The following is a 23,889-nucleotide window of genomic DNA, read 5'->3' on the forward strand; positions in this document are numbered from 1 at the left end:
GTATAAACACATATGCACTGTATGGACCTTCCCTCAGAAAATTAGACTTAATAGTGAAGGTAAAAAAATTGCACATTTTGGCAAAAAAGTGTTGATTTGGTTAAAAAAAATTTTCAAACAGATCTCATTTGACTAACATGGTACAAATCTTGAGATAAATTTGGCAACATAGAAGACGAAGCTAACGCGTAAGGGATACGTAATAGCAAGGCTGGAATAGTTCAGTTCATATTTAAGAAGTGACAACCTGCTGCTGACGGAGAAATGCACTTTGGTTCGGTGTTTGGCATATAACTGACCGTTAGAAAAATGACACGTCACAAAATTTTAAAAGCTTATAACTCACTTAATATTCGTCCAAACGAAAACAGAAACCACTTGTCTATATTAGTTTTTCACAAGGAATCATGTGTGTAATTATTGGGCAGTCGATACTTACCACCCTGTATACTGCCAACAAGGGCATATGCAGGTTAAGATTGTATTGAATATCCATGAATTATTAAGGGACTTGGAACATTGTTTCGGGGGGGGGGGGGGGCTCATCTGGCCTGAGCCCTCTAGGTTCCAGTGCCACTGAGGTGCTGTATTTAATGAACTTTAAATTAAAATTTAAAAAAATTAAATTTTTGAGTAATTATTTTTTATTGTACTCTGATTGTGTTGTCGTAGGGGTACCCCAATGGCAAAGCTGAACATTCATCACTACTGACGAACTTTAAGCCAATGTTGGCATGTCTGAATATATAAGCACATTTCCAATGTTTTTATTATAACAATTTCTTCTAAGCTGCATCACGAATCATCACTGGGTTTTCAGCAGTGATCCGAAAACCCCCCAAAAGGGAATGAAGATAACACAATATAGACCCGAGGATCCTCCCATATAAGTGTAACCAGAACTTCAGGGCATTGGCAGCTCAACCTCTAATCCCGTTCTCATCCAATGGTCAGGAGGACCCCCAACCACTATACTCAACAAATTAACTGGCCTGAGCCGGTATGCCAGCAGTGGTGGTTTCTGGTAGCCAAGAGGTCCTTGGGGTCTTAAATAACCAATTAAGAAGAAAAGTGGATAAATAAAAATGATCCCATATAGTCATGTTACACAAGCCATCTGTTGCCAAACTGTATATCTGATTTCAGAATTCTGTCTGACTGAAAATTTGCTATTTTCCCAATCAATGCAAAAAAATGTGCATCTCTATAGTTTTCTGTTTTAATTTATTTTTCCAATATGCCAGTCATTTTTGGGACAAACTGTATATGACCACTAAAATAAATTACATCTAAAGCAGACACATTACGTAGGTACTTTTCTAATTGAAACAGGGGCGGTCTTAGGGCAGTGCGACCGGTGCAATTGCACCGGTCGCCGAAACATGAGAAGGGCGAAAAATGGGAAAATGATTTCTACCCGCTTTAGGAGGAGCGCCAAATCCAAGGTAAAAGGGCAGAAAAAAATTCGGCATGATATGTTATGGCATAAAATATCGCTGTTCCTTTGAACGCATCAAAACGAAAAGATTGAAACAAAAGTTTTTTTAATTAGGGAAGTCAGGGACATAAAAATAGGTCCCTCTTGGGTAGAGATTTTGTCTCGAGTCACCCTTAAGTACAACGTGTGTGTGTGGACTTGAAAATTGTAGCAAACCGTACATACACAACTGAACATCTTTTTGGAGTTTCATGGATCTTGTTCCAGATACCCGGTGAGTAACAGTAAAGCTTCCCATGAGGCCCTCCGAGACAGTATCTCTGGTAAGGTGTGACCACAATGGGACTTTAGAAGGACATCTTCCTGCTTTCAAGAAACTAATGGGGAACGTATATTGGAAGTTCAATTTGATTTTTTTAAACAGCTTTGTAAACCAGATTCCACAATCATGGGACCCCCCCCCCCCAATTCTGTTTCTTAAACTAAAAATAAGTGAGGTGCAAAATATATATTGCTTCATTCCATTGGGATCATTGTCCCTAAAATATGCTTCACGGCATTGTTTTACACCTTGATAAGGTACTAGGTGGAAGAGCAATGATACGTCGCCCCAAATGGGCGATTAATTAATTAGTGTGCCAGTTTATTTAAACATGCAATTTTTCCACTATGTTATATATTATTTGGGAATGTGAATCATTGTGTGAACTTAATCAATCTAGCTGCCTGTAACTATAAGGTAAGCTCATATATTATGATTTGAGGTACAGTGGGATTTTGAGGCACACGAGATTGGAAAAATATTGGATACAAAACATATTGGAAAACATTTGGATTGGCACCACGAAACAAGAAAAAAAAGTTCAGGAACTAGAGTAATTTTTATGACCATGTTTTAGGAAATGGAAAGATAAAATCTGAAAGAGAGAAATGCGAGATTTTCCAGGAGCAGATTGAGTGGTCTTTTGTTGTCATTAAAAGGAGATGTAGAAAGAACAGTTGGAAGTTATGATTAGCTGAGCAAATTCAAAATAATAGAACCATAGATTGAACTCTTTTCAGAACAGTTCGCTCTGCATAAGTGGAGAAGTCGACAGTAAGAGTTTTCTTTCTTTCAAAAGTGGAGGAGGTTGATGATCATTGATTTAGAACCAATACTATAGGAAGCTGGACACAGCTATGTCTGTCGAGTCAGAAGATAGGAATGTAAAACGATTATTTTCTCGTTTTTTTATGACTTTTCATGCGGGTTGGACCATTGATTGCTGTTCTAATCTAAAAAAACAATAGTGTATATGCGTATCGCGAGAGACTGTTAACACTTCAAAATCTTCAGTTGGGGATAGCATTTTCAAGGGGATATTTTGGTGACAGCCCTGCTTTGGAGTAGTTGGTCAACCAATGAAGGATGCAGGATGGTCGTAGTCACAAATCAATGTTGAGGTTGCTTGATAAGATATGCCAACCGACTTTCAAGGGCCAGAAAGCTCAATATAAATTCGATCGAAATGAAAACCTGGTGATCTTAGTAAAATTTTTGATTCTAATTTTTGTTATATTAGTTTTCTGTAAGTTGTAAGACTTTTAATCATCTTAAAGAAAGTTGTTTTGAAGGTAAGTCATTTCTTTGTTTTCCCCAGTCCTCGACGTTAATCTTGAATAAGAATTAAACAAAACCTATCAAATTTTTCTGCTTATAATCCGCTGATGCAAACTTCGCTAATGTGAGGAAAAAAAGGCACCATGTAGTCTGCAGCGGTATATAACCCACATGAGAAAATTTCATTTATCAATATAAAATCTCTCTCAAGAAGGAGGGGGGTTGTTTAACACGGTTTTGTACAGAAAATGTCAATTTTGGTACTGGCATCTACCCATCTGTAAATATTTAAAAAATATGTTTTTGTAAATAAATTTTTAACGTAATTATAACTAATGAAACCTCTCTCAGAAGAAAAAGTTGTAAATAAGATGTGCAGTGGTTTATCCACACTTTAAAGCCACTTCAAAGTTAAAACTCTTCATGCAGCTTTGATCCACACTAAGAAATTCATTTCTGACGTTTTGTTTTTATTCCAACGTAATTTTTTTTAAACATATAATCCACATGGAGTATAAGCAGCAGAATAGGGTAGGTTAATTGGGACTTCCACGGAAATATAGAAATAAAGTATCTCACATATCTAAAATAAAGACGGAGACAGCGGCAAATCCATTTCGAATAAGAGAAATTTCGGATATGTATTTATGTATATTTGAAATAAGGTTTTTTTAAGCTGATGAAATATAAGAAATGTTACGGTAATTTGTTGAATCGGTAAAGTATATCAGTAATGCATAATCACCAATCGTCTCAGTAAGTTTGATAAATTTCGCAAGATTTATCACTTTTACCGGCGATTATGCATAATCCTTTTAGACTCTGTATGCACAAACGTGCGGGTTGCTACTTTTTACTTTAGATATTTTTTTAACCTCAGGGATGATCAGCCCAAACTTCAAGAATTGCGCGTTATCGTTGAGATTAAAGCCGAAGTCCCTGAGGTTGAAAAAAAAATCTAGAGAGAAAAATAACCCCTTCTCAGTGCCGTTTTAATGCATGGGCTCACCCGGGCTCACTACTTTTGGGATCCTCAAAAGTAGAGGGGCCTCACAAAAATGAGATCTAGTTAAAATTTTTTGGAATTTACTAGGCAGGGCTTCAGAAAAACCACTTGGCCAGGGGATCCCATGATGCTCTTAAGATGGCCCAGCCCCTTCCCCAGGTCCGTAGCGTGCTTTCTCGGGGTCAGACTTTTCTTGAAATGGTTATGCTCAGAAAAAGGAGTTACAAGTGTCCCCCTCCCATTCCGCTCGGGTCACCATCCAAGTTGCCTCGGAATAGTTACAGGCCTGCCCAAGTTGCAGAGCCCGGTGCTTTAGCTGGTGTTTGCCTGCCCCTTCCGTTTCTTAGTACTGGGTCTGAAAGGGATAATTTTAAATGAAGTTTGTGTGTGAGTTTTATAAATATAAAAGTAATCATACAAAAATATCCCTTTCATTTAACCACTTTTATTATCAGTTTAACCCTTATGTGAAACTATACTTATTTTACCATAAAATTCAATTAAAATAAGTATGAAGAAGATAGATCTCCTTTGTGATTAGTACCCTACATAAATGTGTGAAGTTTTTTAATGTTTTTAAATCTCCGAATTAAATCAAACAAGTTGGGTTTTTATGCTTGTTTACAAGTTAAATGGTGGTAACCCTATTTTAGGAAGAAAGCTTTTCCGACTTCTTCGTCCCTTAATATAAAAACCAAGAGGGTGGTTGGCGATGGGGACGATCACCACACACCGAGTCTGATAATATGGTAGAATGAATCTGTCCCGTATTTTACAGGACAGTAATGACTAGCAAAAATTGCCTCCTCCGACACATCACTTCTGCACCTGGGGGGGGGGGGGCACTGACTACTGTTTTTGCACTGGGCGCAACTAGGTATAAGACCGGCCCTGAATTGAAAGCATGTTTCTATAACAAGTGGTGAACAGTGTATAAGGATTTGACCGTATAATTTGCAATGTTATCATCAGCAACAGAAGAAAACTTCTTTCCAACTCATCTTTTTCCCCTTGTATCGTGGATGTAAACCAATATTCCATTTTTGATTTTCGCAGAGGGCTAAAATATCGCCCCATCTTTTGCAAAAAAAATTTGTTGGGGAATGAGTCAATTGTGAATTTTAAATGTGTTGATGTAAATGGAATTTTAATTCAGAAGTTTTTATATCATTCAAATTTTATATTTTTGGCATTTTTTTATTTAAAGGGTGTATTTCATGGGTTAGACAACTTTGTGAATGAAGCAAGTTACATGAGCATGATTGGAACTACCCCTGGATGGGGTGGAAAGTCATTTATAGTTCAGGTAATTTTGAAAAATCATGTATGACTAATCTCAGCATAAATACTATGCTTTAAACTCTTTTCAAAAAATATATATTTACAAATGATTACTTTATGTACAAAAAGCCTTTATTGACCAGAAATGAATAATTAGAAATTTATATATATATATATATTAATCTTAAATATTTTTTTTTATATCCTTATATAAATATAAAATTAATCTACAAGAGTTGAAATTTTGAGCAACTTCAACTAAAAAAAACTTTTAGTCAAACATTAATTTTTGTTTCATCAAATTTTCATTTTTAATAATTCATTGTAGTAATATAAAAGATTATATATATAGAAAACAAAATATGCCTGAAATTTGGTTCACTGTATCTGGACTTTTGTACTTTATACCTGCTGTTCAAGTTTTTCTTAAGAGTTTCATAATTATACTGATCAAATATTGGGCTTTATCTTGGAGTCAAAAAATAGTTTAAAATAATGGGATAAAAATGGGTATGCACACAGCTGATTTGTAAAACTTCATTACAATCCCTCAAAGTCAGGAGAGAAAAGTTATTGGATATAACTTTTTTTTTTCAAACCGAGCACAACTCAGGTCTATTGCCATAGACAATTTACTACCTAGTGAGTTGTGCCGGAAGTGTAAGTGTGTGTACCTAACAGTCCGAGTGCGTATCTAGTGTTGTGTATGATTTTTCAGTACTGCCATCTATATCTCAGAAGTGAAGTGAGTGATGTGTAGTGACTGAATATTTGTACTGTTTGTAGGCCTGTTGCTCTCTGTGGCGAGACTTTTTAACGGGGAGATCGGCTCGCATTTGCGCCGCAAAGTTGGGAACCACAGAAAACCAACTTGAGCCGACCACCACTGTGGTGATGGTGGGGCTCGAACCCGGGTCCCCGCGATGCAAATCCGTGGATATAACCTATATATATAATAACAGCTTGGCCACATGATTTTGAATTAGCTGCAAGAGCTAAAACTAGCTTTTAGAACTATATGAGTTGGAGGCTTTTGGAAATTCAAGGAATAAATATTTAAACAAAGAATATTTGTTTGTCTATACAAGGATTCTAACCCAATACAGTGAATGATGAAAACTGTCCATGATTTAGGTAAGGGTTCAAAATGCATGCTATAAATGGGATTTTTGCTAGGTCTGCATGGTGACTGTAAAGAGGGATTTTATTGTATATAGGTTAAAGGGGTATACAATAATGTAATTTATTGAGGACCTTCCAGAGTAGGATTCTCTACCTATGGGATGTGGTTATAACTGGGGTCAAAGGGGCTTTCAAGATAAGTCATACAAACTAACTTGCAATTTTGTTATAAATCCACTTATTACATCACTGGTTTTGCTAATTTTGAAAAACAAACGTCAAGGAATATTCAATAAGGTTTTGGCACTAGTATTTGTTTTTTCTTTAGAAATCAAAACCACATGTTTCACTGTTATCCATAAAATTTTAAGTTTCATTCTATACATTACTCACTCCACAGCTCTAGATAACTCATTTATTTATGTCATCCTGATATATTCTTGATCTTATAACTCAGAATTTGATCTCTCAGTACTTTTTAGTCACATTGCTGTTGTAAGATTTTCCATTTGTTTTGTAGTATATTTCTTGGAATAAGCACTGCATAGATGTACGCTTAAAAACATCAAAATGAATTTGTGAGCTTGAGGTAAATGCCATGCCCTGGGCTTTCGTGTATGGTGGGTCCAAGTGCAGAATTTCTTACTGGCTCCAAAATGAATTTATAATGTAAAAAAAAAACAAATAAGATTCATCCTTGCCAGAGTCCCATCACTCTCCTTATATATGCACCATGGGTACAGCAAAGCCTATTCAGTACTCAAACTCAATGACAAAGATGTGACCTTTGTTCAGCAGTCACTTCTGCAGACAGCCACTTTTTCCCAGAATACCAAGTGGTCATCTTAAAAAGTTTTAATTTTGTTTATTATTTGTTATGCAATAAAAAAATACAATCATCACCTATTTTCTAGTTCACAGTTGCTCAATACTTTTTATTTACCATTATTAAAATTTTTATCAGGGCTTTGGGAATGTTGGACTACATGTAATGCGTTACCTACATAGAGCTGGTGGTCGGTGTATAGGTGTAATGGAAATTGATGGAAGTATATACAATGAACAAGGTATTGATCCTAGAGAGCTTGAAGACTGGAAATTGGTGAGTGATATCATTATTTTTGTTTGAATTTTTGTAATTGTGAAAATACAAATCAAAAAGTAGCATACAAGTACCATATTCTATATCCATATCTTTTAATTATATATTTTAGAACTGCTTTCTTACTGATCATGAATTAAAGTACTATAATTTCATGATCTTTCAACTTTTTTTACATTAACACCATTAATGTAAGTTGATTTTGATTCAACTACAATCGTTTATATTGAGAGCAACGATACACTGGAACCCTATTTATGTGACTTTCATTTACATGATATGTAGGTCTGGCTTCCATGCATCTATATATACATTTTAATGTTAAAATATTTAATTCATAAATCACCCTACTTTAATTGTGAATTACACATTTTCACTTTGACTCAAATATTGGTAAGAATATGGATTCTGTCAATCAAATTTTAATTTTTTTTGTAGGTCCCATAAACATGCCACTGAATAATCTTTAAAAAATATTTTCGTCCTAAAAGCCATAAATATGAAATTTTGTCTAGTTTTATTTCATGATGTGTAGACTCACTGATAAGGAAATTTCCAGAATTCAACCCATAAAGAGGTCATAAGGAGGTTCAACATTTATATGGACAAAAGAGCATCAAGCAAAAACCACTAGAGATATAAATATGAAATTTTTTCAATAGTTTTATTTTATAATGTTATTGTTATTTTGCAATTCATTAAGATTTTTCAAGGGGGAGGATCATAAGGGGAATTTTCAGAGTATGAGACCCACGCATGTGAAGTTGTGGGTAACAGCTACTTTTAATATAACTATGATATTTCTAAAGGGAAAGAAAGAGGTGAAAAAAGGGTTACAATTTCTTCACGTTTTTCCTATGCTGGACCAAGTGGAACCCAATTAATTTATGCTAATTTTGTATGTACTTGCATTGGCTTTGTCAATTGTGATACGAAACTGCAGAAAGGGATAAAGCTCCTGAGTCAGTACAAGTTTTGTTTATGGACCTGAAAGCTGAATGTTGAGAAAGAAAGAATGAAATTTCATAGACATAGTTTCAGAAAACATTTTGAGTTGACTGGGTTCTCGTCAAACTCATAAATAAAAATTTGTAAAGATGTCAGTGGGCAGCTAAGCGAAGTTAAGACTCATGAGAAAGCAAAAGTTGGAAGAATAATCACTACTATCTACATTTACATTTCAATGACCCAACATTGAAGACAAATACGAGTGATGAAGTTTTGCCATTTTTATCACTTCAAGTTTTACAAAAAGACTGCAGAAATTCACATTCCCCTTATATTTTCCTTGTATAATGGTGGTTAATATTTTATGGAGCACATGGATATTATTAAATTGCAAGTTTTCTACTTTCTAAGGTTGTTAATTACAGTATTTTAATGTGTATAAGGAACCGCCTGATTTTTTTTGGACTTAAAATTTGGAAAAAAGTTGAAAAGATATAAATATTTAATACTATCCATGTATATGAAACCCCTCCTATTTTTGGGACTTAAAATACAATAGATTTGTATTCAAGAATAATAAAATGTTTGGGTGTTCCATAGGTTCTACTTGCCTCACTCATTAAGGCAGTGAAACCCATCGGCAACTAAAAGTAAAATTAATCTTGAAAAGGGGACATTGAATGAAATAAGTTTCAAACATTAGCCTTAAAAACAGTATTCAACAAACCTGTTGCATGTTTTTAAGAAGTTTTGTAGACTTCTCGAACATAGACACTAGATTAGTTTGCACTAATGTTAAAAATGGTTCCACTTACCTCAGTGTACCTTATATTTGTTTTCAAGCTCTACTCATGTAGGTTTAAATACTGCACAATCCTGTGTATGTTACTCTCTAGCATAGTTTTTAGTGACTCGTCTTTTTCTACACGTGCATAACTGATGTTGCCATGAGGTATTATTACTAAAAGTGTTTCTATCTTATAATTTCTGGTTTTCAGTTGTAATTCATTTATTATATTAAAATATTAAAGCTTAATTATATTCATCAATTGGTAATGAGCATTTCAAGGAACATGTTTATATCCACAAAATGTGGATCGATGCAGCAATTGGCTATCCTCAGTGATGACAGTCATAATTTCTTTACTCTTTTTCTTTGCCAGGCAAATGGAACAATTGTTGGGTTTCCAGGGGCTGAAGAATATAAAGGAGAGTGTTTATTATATGAACCTTGTGAAATATTGATACCAGCTGCAACAGAGAAAGTAATTACTAAAGAAAATGCTGGCAAACTTAAGTGTAAGGTATGTGTCTGGTAAATATGAGTGTTTGTAATTAATTTTGTGGGGTTTTTCCCATTTTCAGTATAACTTGTATGAAAGCTTACATGTTACAGTGAATATGAATACAGATACAAAATATTAAATCACAATAGGCAAAATGTCCAACAAGGTGGCTGGAAAAAAAGTAAAAAATTAAATACAAGAAAATATAAATACAAGAAAATATAAATACAAGAAAATATAAATACATATAAAAATAAAATATTAAAAAAACACACGCAGTCCATAAAGATATGGTTGTCATAGGCCTAAATACAGCAACCCTAAGTTAGGAAGAATGAAATTAGAGAAAATTACAATAATAACTCAAAGTTAAGATCTGCTATAATGTAAAGTCACACCTAGAAAAAATTTACTGGAGAAACGAAATTGTAGAAGCATTGTAACTTCATGTATAGCATTCTTAAAAGTAAAGGAAGACATAAGTAGGTCATTGTTTAAAGCTCCTAAGGTAGATTTTCCCCCCCACTTCTCAATTTTTATACTATACTTGCACATTTGTTTAAAAAACACAGTTCATGAATTTCTCATGATAGGCATCTGGATTGAAACCTAACCATGGCTCCTATCATCACTGTTGTTAAGCGATAATAGGTGACTTGTACTCAGATATCTTCTTTTTTGAGTATAACACCACAGTCTCTCAATAGGATTAGCATCAACTACCATCATCAGATATTACGACACCATTGAAGCATCAATGAAGTTTGGGCATGGCTGGATTCTTGATAAAAATTTCATTTTTCATCTTTCAAAAAAGTCTTTAGATGCTGGAACCAGAAAATAGAGACCAATGCATCAGAAGACTTCTCTGGATGCAGGTGTACATCAGGCTCAAAACTTTTGATTCCAGAAGTTAAAGAGTTATGGAGTTATGGAGATGACAGTTTCATATTTGGCATGAAGATATGTAAGAAGTTGTATCAATGCTGCAGCAATTCACATAGCAATATTTTATTTTTCATCAACTTACTTCAACTTTTACTTCATTGAACTTGAAACAATACTGGACCAATTTCATAATTCTCATCTTTTAATTTTAGCTGGTGACTGGAATCTACCTGGTATTGATTGGCATAAAATGCAGTCCCTCTCGGGGAAACCATGGTAATAACAATAGAGTTCTCAACATTTTCCTAAAATTTAACCTCGTCCAAACCATCTTGGAACCCACAAGAATATCCAATCACTCAATCTCCACATTAGACCTAATCGCAGTTTCCAACAAAATTCCGGTTTCCAATTTTTCAGTTTTTGATGGCTGTTCCGCTCACAAAATCCCTTTTTTAGATTTCTTCCTTCATCATACCATCCCTCCCTTTTTTCGCGCCAGAAAACTTAACTTCAACAAGGCCAACTACCCTCTCATGCAAAATATCCTTCGTACCCACTTTCCTGACTTCATCTCCTCTTCCAACGATATTCAATGTCTCTGGAGTAAATTCAAAGCTGTTATCGATAAATGTAAAGCCACTGTTCCTACCAAATGCTCTTCATCTAAAAGCTTCTTTAACCCTTGGATCAACCGTGACATTATCCATCTCAAAAGAAGAATTCGACGTGACATCTCTAAACTCAAATTTAACGACTCCTCTACTCTCAGAAACAAAATCTTGATCTCCACCCGTAACCTCAAAGACCTTATTTCTCGCCACAAATCCAACTACTTATCCCACTCATTGCCTTCCTATCTCAAAACTAATCCCTCAAAATTTTGGAATTTTCTTTGCCCCAAATCAGCAGGTACCTCCTCGCTCAAAACTTCCAACTCGGATCTAACCTCTCCCCTCGATCTTGCCTCCGAATTTAACCGGGGCCTTCTCTTCTGTTTTTCCCTCTGATCCTTCACCCCCCCCCCCCCAATACGTCTTTTTCGATTCACTTCATAACTCCTGTCCCATTTCCTTTTCTAAAGCCGGTCTCCTGAATCTCCTAAAAAAATTAAAACCCCACTCTACTGGCCCAGATGGGATCCCCAACCATATCCTAAAATTCTGTGCCAATGAAATTTGCAACTATCTCCTCATTATATTCAACGTCTCACTGAATACTTCTAACCTACCCAATGACTGGAAAATTAATAAGATAATTCCCATCCATAAATCTGGCTCACTCTCCCACCCTCTCCTCGTGTGGTGTAGCAGTAGTAGGTAGGGCCTCCAAAAAAAATGGCTCGGGGATCCATGATGTTCTTAAGTCAGCCACGTCGTTGGGCAATTTGCCTGTTGTGGCGTTGTATTTGTATTTGTAAGTGCTTGTGGTGTCATGCTAAAAAAGCTATCCAAATGCAAACTTACTGCTATCGCCTTAAAGCATTTACTATGGGAGATATGGTTGAGGTTCATCCAGATGTGTGTGAGAGACTTGTCCATTCAATGCCTTGTTGCATGAAATCTGTGATCAAAGCCAAGAATGGTCACAATATAAAGAATTATTTCAATATTACAGTACAAATTTCTCCAATGCTGTTGAAAGCAGCTTCCAAATGCTGTTGAAATTGAAAAAAAAACTAGAAAATTAAAAATATATAGCCTCACTGTAAATTTGGGCTTTTCAACAATAGCATTTTATGAACTGTGCTTGTAAGTTCTCTGGGACATTCTGTCTTTCAAACCAAGCACAACTCCAGTCTATAGCAGCAATTTACTGGCAAAATGAGCTGTGCCAGAAGTAGGCACGTGTACCTGTCAGTATTGAGTGCAAATCTAGTGTCGTGTGTGAATTTTTAGTACTGCTATCTATTTTCCAAACTATAAGTAAAGTTTGATGTTGAATATTTGTAACGTTGTAGGTCTTTTGTTCTCTTTGGCGAGACTTTTCAATGCAGAGATTGGCTAGCATTTATGCCCCAAAATGGGGAAACCACAGATAACCAACTTCTGCTGACCACCACTTTGCTGCCAGTGGGGTTCAAATGCCAAAGCACAATATGCAAAGAACTGTGATGTACGTTTCAGAACAATCAGTGCTGTTGCAGAACAATCTGGAAAAATTTCAAGAAAAGTGTAGAAAACACTATTATGGGAATTTTTACCATAGAGCATTCCCAGTAAGCTGAGGGCTTGTTGCAAAACAATGAAAAACATTCTGCTTTGTCTGCTTTGGGGGGTTCAAATGTGGTTCTTTGCAATGGAATTCTGTACTATGACTGAGCAGTGGCTTAAGGATGTTCTAATTTTTTAAATAAATGTGGAACTACAATATAAAAATTGAGAAATGGGGTAAAAAGAAACCAAAGTTATGAGCTTTAAACAATGACCAAATTACTTTGCCCTCCTTTCACAAAAGTATGTGTGCCATACATAATACCACAATGCTTTTACAATTTGTTTTCTCCATTAAATTTTCTAGGTGTGACATACATTCCAGTAGCTCCTAACCTTTTGGATAATTATTACAATTTTTCTTAATTCTTCTAAGTCTGTTTGTTGTTTATCTTGATTTCCAGAAGGCATTTGATCAGGTCCAACATGGTAAAGTGTTGAAGCGTTTACATGAGATTGGGATTGGGGGCAACTTGCTGAATTAAATAGAATCGTGGTTAAGAGATAGGTCGCAACGAGTTATGGTGAACGGGGAAGAATTCTCTGGTTCGACAGGCATCACAAGTGAAGTTCCTCAAGGTAGTGCCCTTGGCCGTATACTTTTTCACTTTTTATTGATAAACTTGATCAAGGTATTGATGGGATTGCTAGCAAATTCGCAGATGACTTGAAGCTAATGGGGATAGTCGGAAATCAAAGTGATAGGAAGTTGCTCCAGACCAACTTAAACAGGATTGGAGCATGGGCAAATGAATGAAGCATACCCTTTAGTATTGACAAGTGCATGGTCGCTCATTTTGGTTTCAACAACCCATGTTTCTTATGAGTTTAATGGTTTCGCTATTCCGGATGCAACTAGGGTCACCAATTTGTGAATTGTCATTGACGAGCGGCTTAGGTTTTCTGAACATTGTTCAGCTGTGGTAAAAAAAAACCTTATAAAATGCTAGGTTTCATTTTCAAAAAGGTCTCTCTGCTTTCTCCTGAAGTTATTCTTCTGCTTTTCCGAGGCCTAGTTCGTCCTGGACTGGATGCTGTAAGGTTTTGGAGCCCATACCTACAGAGGGACATAGACTTGGTTGAAGGGGTGCAGAGAAGAGCTACACGTCCCCATGTTGGCACATTGAGCTTGAGTTTTGAAGAGAGACTGACTTCATTTTTTGAATGTGTTTGCATTGGATGAATGCAGGTGTAGGGGTGATATGATCGAAGTGTTCAAAATTTAAAATGGGATGGATAAGATGGACCATGAATTATTAATACGCTGTCAATCAGCTGCTTTCACAAGGGTACACCAGTATTGATTGGTAAGGGACAATTCTAGGTTATGGTGTCATAGGGAATTTTTCTCTAATAAATAGAATAGCTTATGCACCCTGGAGGTACTAAATTCAAACAATTGATACATTTAAAAAAAATATGATAAACATGTTGGGAAAATCGAAAAGCTATTTGTACTTGGAATAAGACAACCATAATATTTTTGGGCGTTGTGTATAATATTTTATCATGTTTATATATTATTTTTAGGTTTTGTAATTGCATTTTTAATTGGGTTGCTGTATTTTAGAAATATATGAAATCCATATTTGTTATGGGTCTTTTTCCTCACCCACTTCATTGGGCATTTGCCTGTTGTAGCGTTGTATTTGTATTTAAACACTTTATTAATATCCCCCTACATCTGAGCTCGTCCAATATAAACATTTTTAGAAAATCCTTACTCTCTTCATAGCTTAACCTCCTTGTGCTATCAATATATCTATTGGCTCTTCTGTGCACCCACTTAACCAAGTCAATGTTTCTCTGTAGAAATGGTCTCCAAAACCTTACGGCATACTCCAGTCCAGGACGAAATAAGCCCCAGAAAAGTGGAAGGATCACTTTAGGAGAACACAAAAAGAACTTTTTGAGAATAAAACAGAGCATTCTGTTCGTTTTTTTTTTTCCCACCGCTGAACAATGTTCAGAAAATTTAAGCGGCGGCTCATCAATAAGAATACCAAGATCCATGGTCCTAGTTAATCTGGAATAATAACACCATTCAACTTGTAGGTGAAACATGGGTTGTTCAAATCAAAATGAGTGACCATACACAAGGTCATGCTCCATTTATTAGCCCATGCTGCAATAATATTCAAGTTTGTCTGAAGCGTCTCCCTATCACTTTGATTCCCGACTATGCCTATAAGCTGCACATATCTGCGAATTTGTTAGCAATCCCATCTATACCCCAAGTGAGTTCATCGATAAAAAAAAATGTCGTACCAAGGATACTTCCTTGAGGGACTCTACTTTTGACACCTGTCCAATCAGAGAATTCCTTGTTCACCATAACCTGTTGTGAACTATCTCTAAACCATTTGCTCTCAACTGGGGGTGCAGAAGAGCATTTTTGCGGGTGTGAGATGGAAAAAAATTACAACACGTTGACTGATTATTCAGGAAAATTAAAATGATAGAAATTTAATTTTTCAATTCATAAAAAAAAGAATTTGAATCATGGTAATACACTCATTGCCATAAAAATTTGCGCACCAAGAAATAATTGTGGGATCGAAACAAAAGTTGGCCTGAAGGTACATGTCGGGCAGATATGCAAATGATTAGAAATGCAGCATGATTGCGCATTGCGTAATGCCACTAGAGGGCGTTGAACTTCGTTCTCCTTGGAGTATAAAACAGGTAAGCAGAGCTTGATGGAGTGTATTTAATCGTTTGCAAAGGAAATGCTGAGGTAGACATGCCGTTATGCCGCCGTCGAAGACCATATGAGCAGTTGTCAGAGTTCGATAGGGGAAGAATCATCGGGATGATGGAAGCTGGGTGGTCAGCTCGGCGAGTATCTCGTCGACTAGGCCGTTCTGATTTTACTGTGAGGAGGTGTTGGGACCAGTGGACAGAAGAGACGTCATTTACACAGCGACCAGGTTCAGGACGCCCTCGACAGACCAGTCGTCGAGAAGACCGTCACATCATCCGAAACGCACGTGTAGAGCCAACTGCCTCATTGGCCACTATCCAGACACAGGCAGCAGCTTCACTACGGGCCTCTGTGTCTTCCCGAACCATCGCAAGGCACCTGGCTGAAGGACATCTGGTATCGCGGCACCCATTACATGTGCTGCCAATGACACCCACCCACCAACGACTCCGTTTGGAGTGGTATCGAGCATGACGGGATTGGACTGCAACGGAATGGAACCAGGTCGTCTTCAGCGACGAATCGAGATTCAACTTGAGCAGTGATGACAATCGTGTTCGTGTGTGGAGGCCCCATGGTGAACGCTTCAATCCTGCCTTCGCTTTACAGCGACACACCGCTCCCACAGTTGGTGTGTCATGGTATGGGGTGCCATTGCTTACGGTACACGGTCACCCCTAATATTAATCCATGGCACAATGACAGCCAAGCGGTACGTCCATAACATCCTTCAGCCACATGTGTTGCCACTCATGGCAGGGCTCCCAGGAGCCATTTTTCAACAAGACAATGCTAGGCCACACACTGCAAGGATGTCACAAGACTGCCTCCGCCACATTACCACCCTTCCCTGGCCTGCTCTATCCCCAGATTTGTCACCAATCGAGCATATCTGGGATCATTTGGGACGGCAAGTTGGACACCCTATGAGGTTGGTCGAACTAGAGGCGCATTTACAGCAACTGTGGAACGAGATGTCTCAGGACATCATATGGAACTTGTATGCCTCAATGCCTGCTCGTATCGCATCGTGCATTCGCGCTAGAGGGGGTCCAACAGAGTACTAAAACTTCTGTTCATCTGTACTTTTTTCTGCAATAAATTATCCTTTTTCTTGGATTTTCTAATCACTTACTTATATCAACGTAGTACTTACATGTGTAAAATTTCGTTTCATTTTGACGACTTCTTCTGGGTGCGCAAATTTTTATGGCAATGAGTGTATTATTGACGCCTCATCTGACTTCTGCTCGCAGAAATTTATCATAAAAATTTTGTGTTGTAAAAGTTTCTTTTTTGTTTTCCATTTTGGTTGAGAAAAAATACCATTATTTACCTAAACTATTTCATGGTTTGTTTACATTGGTACCTCATGTTGTTAGCATGTTATGCTTAGATTTAATACTGTTTTGCACACACATGACTCAGGAAAAATGTCAAAAATACAGTCAAGTGTCAAAGAAACATTAATTTATAGTTGATGTGGCTGGAATCAATAAGTGGAGAATTAGTCAATGAATCTTTTTCCAAAACTAAAAAAAAAAGTTGGAAAATTGTGGTTTTTTTTCATTTCATTTTTGAATTAATTTTCGAAGGAAAAAGAAGCCAAAGTTAAATATTAGCCATAGCTGAAAAGACAATAAACAATCGTTCTGGGGGTGCAGGAAGAAAAAAAGTTAGGGAACCACTGCTCTAAACCAGTGGTTCTCAACCTTTTTTTGTCCATGGCCCCCTTTCAACCATTTCTCATTCCTGTGGCCCCCTTGCGAATATGAATAATTTTCTACTCCCCCTTCCTCCCCCCCCCCGTTTTCCCATTAGAAGATAATTATTCAAAAATTGTATGAAGTATAAATATTTTTGAATTTAGTTTGATTAATTTTTAATTTATGAAAATAACGAAAAAGCAGAATAAACATAATAGAATACAGTAAAAATAGAATAAATCCCTTGGGGTCACAAAGTGCCTGTATCATCGTAATGTTACTTTTTGTGAAGTTTATTGTTTTGTGTTTTTCTCCGTTTGATTTGTATGTATTATGTGTTGTGTCACACAGTCCAATTAAAAAATATATATATTTTTAATCAATGTGTAAACTCTGCGCTTGAAGACGGCACAATGTCATTAAGTTACTGTACTGGATGAAATTTTTATTATTTTCAAATTAGTTTTTTTTTTTTGTGTAAAAGATTATGGTTTCATTGAGAAATGTCAGTTGTAGCTTCAAAAATATGCATTCTCATGATGATAAAAATCGCAAAAAGTGGTAGCAAGCAGTTTTATTAATTTTATTCTCTTCGTGCGGATAAAAGTAGTAATGAGGGAGACCACACAAATGAATGACAATTGAAAAGTTCAACCTTTCACATCGTTTTTAAACAATAATACATGTATCAAGGATATAGGTTCATGTTTTAGCCCTACTATGAATTTAAAAAAATTAACTAAAATATGTGTGAAAACTTTCTTAATATTTGTTTGAACCATTCATTCCAGAAAAACCATATACGCAGTGGCAAAACTGTTCATGTGATCAGAATAATGATTCATTATCATGATTTCAAGCCCATCGGAAAATTAAAATAATCATATTTTCAAATAAGAAAATTATCAGTTTGTTGAGTTCAATTTCGATACGGTGAAAATCTGATATTTCATTGGTGGACAAGCTACCTTCAAGTGGCTTTTTGGTTCATAATGTGACCGCTCTCTCGCAGGCGAACGAAGCAACGTGCGTGTTGGCTTAAACACAACACAATATTTCACATAACAGTCCGTACTATGTTTAATATACAAGGTGCATAGGTAACGGGGCATATGGCATTTTACTGGTGAACCATTGGTCCTAGGGGCATACTTCCAGTTGGAAAAAGTACCCGAATAATGTGTAGTACTCAGATATTTGATTAATGTTGCCAAGGGTTACATAGTTATTAAAATAAAAATGTTAACTTTTTATGCGGACACCCTGTGCCCCAAAACCCAATTGGAAAGTTGTCTCCCGGTCTCCAACAAAAAATTCAACGTTTCTAATTGCAATATTCACTGAGATATTTGAAGAAAGTTGGGGGAGAAAAAAACAGCATTAAATGCGGGGAAACCATTTTACCCGCATTTAATGCTGTTTTTTCCCAAATTTCTTCAATTTTTTTAATTCGCATATTTCGGTGAATATTGCACTTAGAAACGTGAAATTATTTTAGTTGGCATCGGGAAAGACAGAACAACAACTTCTTAATTGGGTTCTTTGGCACATGGGGACGGTATAAAAAGTTGGTTTTTTTTTATTTTATAGCTATACAACCCCTTACAACATGAATGACATATCTGAGTTGGACACGTGATTTGGATACTTTTTCTAGTTGGGTATGTCTCTAAGACTAATGGCCGACCAGTAAAGTGTCATACGCCGTGTTACCCATGCAACCGCCCACACGTAAAAAAATAGCTTGAGACGAAACACAGTCAACTCTAATTTTAACAAATACCATTATAACGGGAAAAATATCGTTTTAACGAAAATCCCTCGGATAGGTTTACATAGGAACAATATAAAAATCTGGAATTCCTTTGTAACGAAATTTCGTTATTAAGAAGTGATTTCTCGGGCCTCTTGGAGTTCCAGTCTAATGGGGTTTGACCAAATCGTATTACTAAAGGGTCTTTAATACGCTTTGGGTTTGACTGTATTTCCCCCAAAAGAAAATCTGACATTTTTGCAGTAAAGTAATTGAACTTCGGCAATTTGATCTGAAAACAGTCCTTTTTATAATGATTATGTCCTTTTCACTTTTATAAATTTAGGAAGGAAACAAAAGGAAGAAAGGGTGGGGAGAAAAAGAAAAATGGCCAAGACGGGCTCGGTTGTGCGTAAATGCCTCAAAATTCCACTTGTGTGCAAGGGGATTCGTGCCTCACTCTCAGTTTTATGACAAAATTTCACATTTATGAGACGTATGACTACGGGCACGAGATTAATCTCTATATATATAGCTCTTTCAATATTAAAATATTTCATTTATACGAAGCACAATTTCAATTATTTGACATTTTCATTTTTATTCGAACTCCAAATCTTTGGCATTTAGACATCATTTCCAACTATCAAATCCAAGCAGTTTTTGCAGATTGTGAAAACGCGTTTCTGAATTGGTTTTGCATGCGTGTTATCAACACTAAAAACCATAAATTTTAGGTTGACAGACACAAAGAGACGTATTGAGCGGGTTATGGACATTTCAAAGTGAAGACTTACGTGAGAATTTATTGCACTTTTTTTAGAAATCAGCAGACGCAGTGAGTCTCTAATAAACGGATTTAAATTGCTTTAAATGTGGTCATACGCCCTTTAAGAATTTTTTTTCTAATTTCCACACAACATTGTTCTTGTAGGATAGGAAAATTGCATTGAAATTATTTAGGATCAGTAGTAGGGCAGTTAAAAGGAAGCATTACAGTATCGATTAAAAAAACGTTAAAGAAGTGTCAATCTTGGAGGAAGTCCCAATACAGGGGCGGCTCGAGCTTACATGCCGCCCCTACTGGCGACCCTGCCAGGAGGCTGATAGGGCTTCAGTGAAGGGCACCTGGAGATAAACCTGATTTTTTTTCTCAGAAGATAACCGCACATCGTCTACAGTGCAAAATGTGCGTGACCATACGTCCCGCTTTTGAAGTAGAAAAATTTAGTTTTTGTTTTTTGTTCTAGAGTTATTTTACCATTCTTAATAAATGCCAGATAACTTAATCCTTGAAAGGGCACTTATTTTTGTGAGCCATCATCACTTATCCTGTGAAGATGATATTTAACGGGGTAATTTTTATTAAGAAAATTTTTTCAAAGCTGTTTCTGGTATTTCAGGGGCCTGACAAGTGAAAAAACCAAATTTTTCCTTTGCCTTCATTTGACTATTGTGGATCAAATTCTGAGTCAGGGTATGGGCCCCTAGGCTGGGATCTTTTGCAGGCCCCCTCCCAGTCAGATTTCTCACGGCCCCTTCTGTAGTTAATTTATAGCCTGAAAAAGCCAAAAAATTATGAGAATTATCTCGGGCTCTTGTGGGGGCCATGGGTGAGGGAACCAAAATGCACACATGGTCCTTGTAATAGAGTACAGGGGTGGCGCTTGGCCATGCGATCCATTGTGGCCACATGGGGCACCGCTCAAGAGGATGCTAAATCCGGAGTGAATGGGTAAAAAAAAATTCCATTGGCCAAAAAAACCCAAACTGTCGGCTCTGGAGGGGCGCAAAATCCGAAATGAAGGGCCGAAAAAAATGTTTTGTTAGGAATTGTTTGGATAAATTGTGTGGGAGGGGCATGACCTTCTAAGGGTAGGGCTGACAGAGCTCCAGCTTGAGGCCCGGGACAAAATCCTTATAACTTTTCTTTTTTCACTTTATAAATTAACTGTAGAAGGAGCCCCGTGGAATATCGGGCATGGGTCTCACGAAAGATTCCCTGACGCAGGAGGTAGGGGCTATGGAGGGAGCAATAGGTAGGAGGCGCAAAAAATAAGTCCCACACAGGTACAGATTCTGTCTCGAGCCGCCCAGATAGCTTACATTCTTGTTTCTGGTATTACGATCAGATGCCTTGTCTACTTTCTCAACGTTTTCGTTGTCGAGGTATAGTATGACTCAAAAGCGTGATGTCGTGAATTTTTACTGTGTTAAATTTTGTTGTCTTAAGTCTACGCTGCCGCCCCTTACAACCTGCTGCCCGGGTGCGCCGCACCCCTTGCACCCTCGCTTAAGCCGCCCCTGTCCCAATACATTATCACACAGCAATGCAGTTTTAAAAAATTTTAAATTTCGTGGGTATTTTTCCCCCATGTATGATTTGATCTCTTGGAGTTCGTTGTAACTGAATTCAACTTTATTTCTTTTCAGCAGAGGCACTGGATTGGCACCCCCTTTCAAAATTCATAAAAAATACCCCAGAGCAATCATTCTCTATTCGATTGTTATAAATATATTTCCCATCAGACCACTCAGTGCTGGTTGAAGATAGCTTTGTGCTAAACTAGATGGCTATCCATCTGTAATTGCACGAAAACGATGGGTTTTTTTACAAGCTTTCATTTTTCCACCCATCTACTTCTTGGATTACATTTACTACCAGCACTCAAAAGAATGTCAATGAATGGTCAACAAATCTTTGTCTAGATTCAAAGAGGGCTGCCATAAAGAAAACAAAGTCTTCGAACACACAATTTTCTGTCTTTACAGTTATTCCATTTTGCTTAAACCTCTTCTATAGTTTGTGTCAGGGCCTACTATCACCCCCAAGTCGTGAAACCACCGAGATTACATGAACCACTTTTTTTATTTCCTTCCTCATGTTAATGTTACTTGGATGGGGAAAAATTACGAAAAAGATATTCTATGAATTTTGTTTGAAATTAAATTTTTTTAGTCAGAGTGACTAAAAAAAATTTAATGTCACAAATTTCTTCGTGGCCCCCGTATCAGTAGCCGTGGCTCCCCTTTAGCAAGATTTTCATCCGTGGCTCCCCTGGAATATCCTAGGGCCCCCCTGGGGCCATATGGCCCCCGGTTGAGAACCACTGCTCTAAACCATGATTCTATCCAATTCAGCAGGTTCCCCCAATCCCAATCTCATGTAAACTTTTCAAGAGCTAATCATAGTGGACCTGATCAAATGCCTTCTGGAAATCAAGATAAACTATGTCAACATATTTTTACCATTTCTGAATCCATGCAGATTATCCGACAATACATCATTCTTGTCTATCCACTTCACCAATTGAAATAGGATATTTGTATATGTATCCATATTATGTGGGTAACTTCTCGATTTGTTCCAACATATGTTTATCGTATTTCTTTTTAAAAAACTAATAACTAAATATTTAGAAAAAGGTGTACTCTCTACTTTTTTAATATAAGATATATACAGAAAAACTGGCTAATTTTGTAGAGATGCTGATTTTTAGAGAAATTTCATCTCTGCCGCTGCTGGAACACGAACCCTGGTCTCTCAAATGCCAGTCGAGCACTCCACCAATTAAGCTATAATGACAGATAGAATATTTAACCGATCTCTACAAAATTAGCTAGTTTTTCTGTATTATCTTGCATTAATAACTAAATATCACTGTATAGAGAAGAGTTTAATACTATTTAGACCAGGGGTGGCCAACCTTTTTTCAAGCTGTGCCACAATGAAGATTATTTTTAATGTGCATGCCACTTTATGAATTCTAACATTCAGACCATATCTCCTACTTTTATGGGACATGTGCATTCTCTCCGAATTCATGGACATACAATGTAATTGTATTATACAGTGCATATCCCCCATGTGGACAATCCTGATTCTCATACACACGGGACGTCTAGCAACTATGCCTGAATATGAAAAACCAAACAGAAATGCATTGAATAGAAAGTCATCACATAGTTATTATTTTAAGAGTGCCTACCATACTAAATATAGGTTTGACAGCCTACGAAACCAACATTCATAAGGAAAAGATTGCTTAAAAGTTAGAATTTCTTTGATTGAAAAATTGAATAGAATTTCTTTTATTTTGGAAAAGCATTTGTGTGCCATTCCTGATATCATTACGTGCCACAGTTTGGCCACCCCTGATTTAGACGGCAATTCCAAATGAGATTTGAAAGAATATCGTTGTAGTAGGATGTATCATTATATTGAGTATCATTGTAGCGAGGTTTCACTGTATAACCTAACCTATGCTTGTGCACTTTGTGTAAGCACAAAAACTACAATGAATGAATGAACACCAGAACTTTGCCACTGAACGTATCCCGTTGCCAAGATCTCTTCCAGCCCAGTTTCGTGGCAGAGTCTGGAACAAAAACTACAAGCACTTACTTTCAGCTCCATTATGTACAGGTTTTTGGTAGCAAATTTGAATGATTTGTAATTGAAATACCAGTCATAAATCTTTGAAACCAGTATCTCTGTTAATATTTACAAAATGAAGGGGAAAATAGGTGAGCATGGATTAGGTTCTCCCTTCTCTCTCTCTCTCCCTCTCCCAAGCTATACTTCCCTCATGCATGTGATATTGTAATTTTTTTACCCACCAAAGTGCAGTGAGGGAGAATGGAACAGAAAATAATGGCTGAGGTGATGGAGAAAAATCTATCCCTATTCATAAGGTTACCAATAAAGTGTCCCAATGAAGGAAAGAACAGAGGTATCTGAAATGTATTTCTTCTATCTATTCTAGGCTGAGTTATCTCACACTTTTGTGAGAAGAAGTTGTTTGCATCAATAGAAATAGACATCCATATTTGTTATGCACA

At 36.7% G+C, this 23,889-nt stretch overlaps 1 protein-coding gene across 1 annotated transcript in view; it reads left to right on the top strand.

Annotated features, from left to right (window-relative positions):
* Nucleotides 1–23,889, top strand: part of LOC149074616 (glutamate dehydrogenase, mitochondrial-like) — a 103,264-nt gene that overhangs the window by 57,672 nt on the left and 21,703 nt on the right. Inside the window, exons 5-7 of the mRNA XM_089246993.1 lie at nt 5,252–5,350; nt 7,412–7,549; nt 9,661–9,801. Of these exons, the coding sequence (XP_089103119.1) occupies nt 5,252–5,350; nt 7,412–7,549; nt 9,661–9,801 (378 nt within the window). The remainder of the gene's footprint in view (nt 1–5,251; nt 5,351–7,411; nt 7,550–9,660; nt 9,802–23,889) is intronic.

The sequence above is a fragment of the Pholcus phalangioides genome, unplaced genomic scaffold (genome assembly GCF_987345545.1).
Source record: "Pholcus phalangioides strain wild (caught in Gottingen) unplaced genomic scaffold, Ppha-v1.0 ptg000017l_1, whole genome shotgun sequence".
NCBI classification, from domain to species: domain Eukaryota; kingdom Metazoa; phylum Arthropoda; class Arachnida; order Araneae; family Pholcidae; genus Pholcus; species Pholcus phalangioides.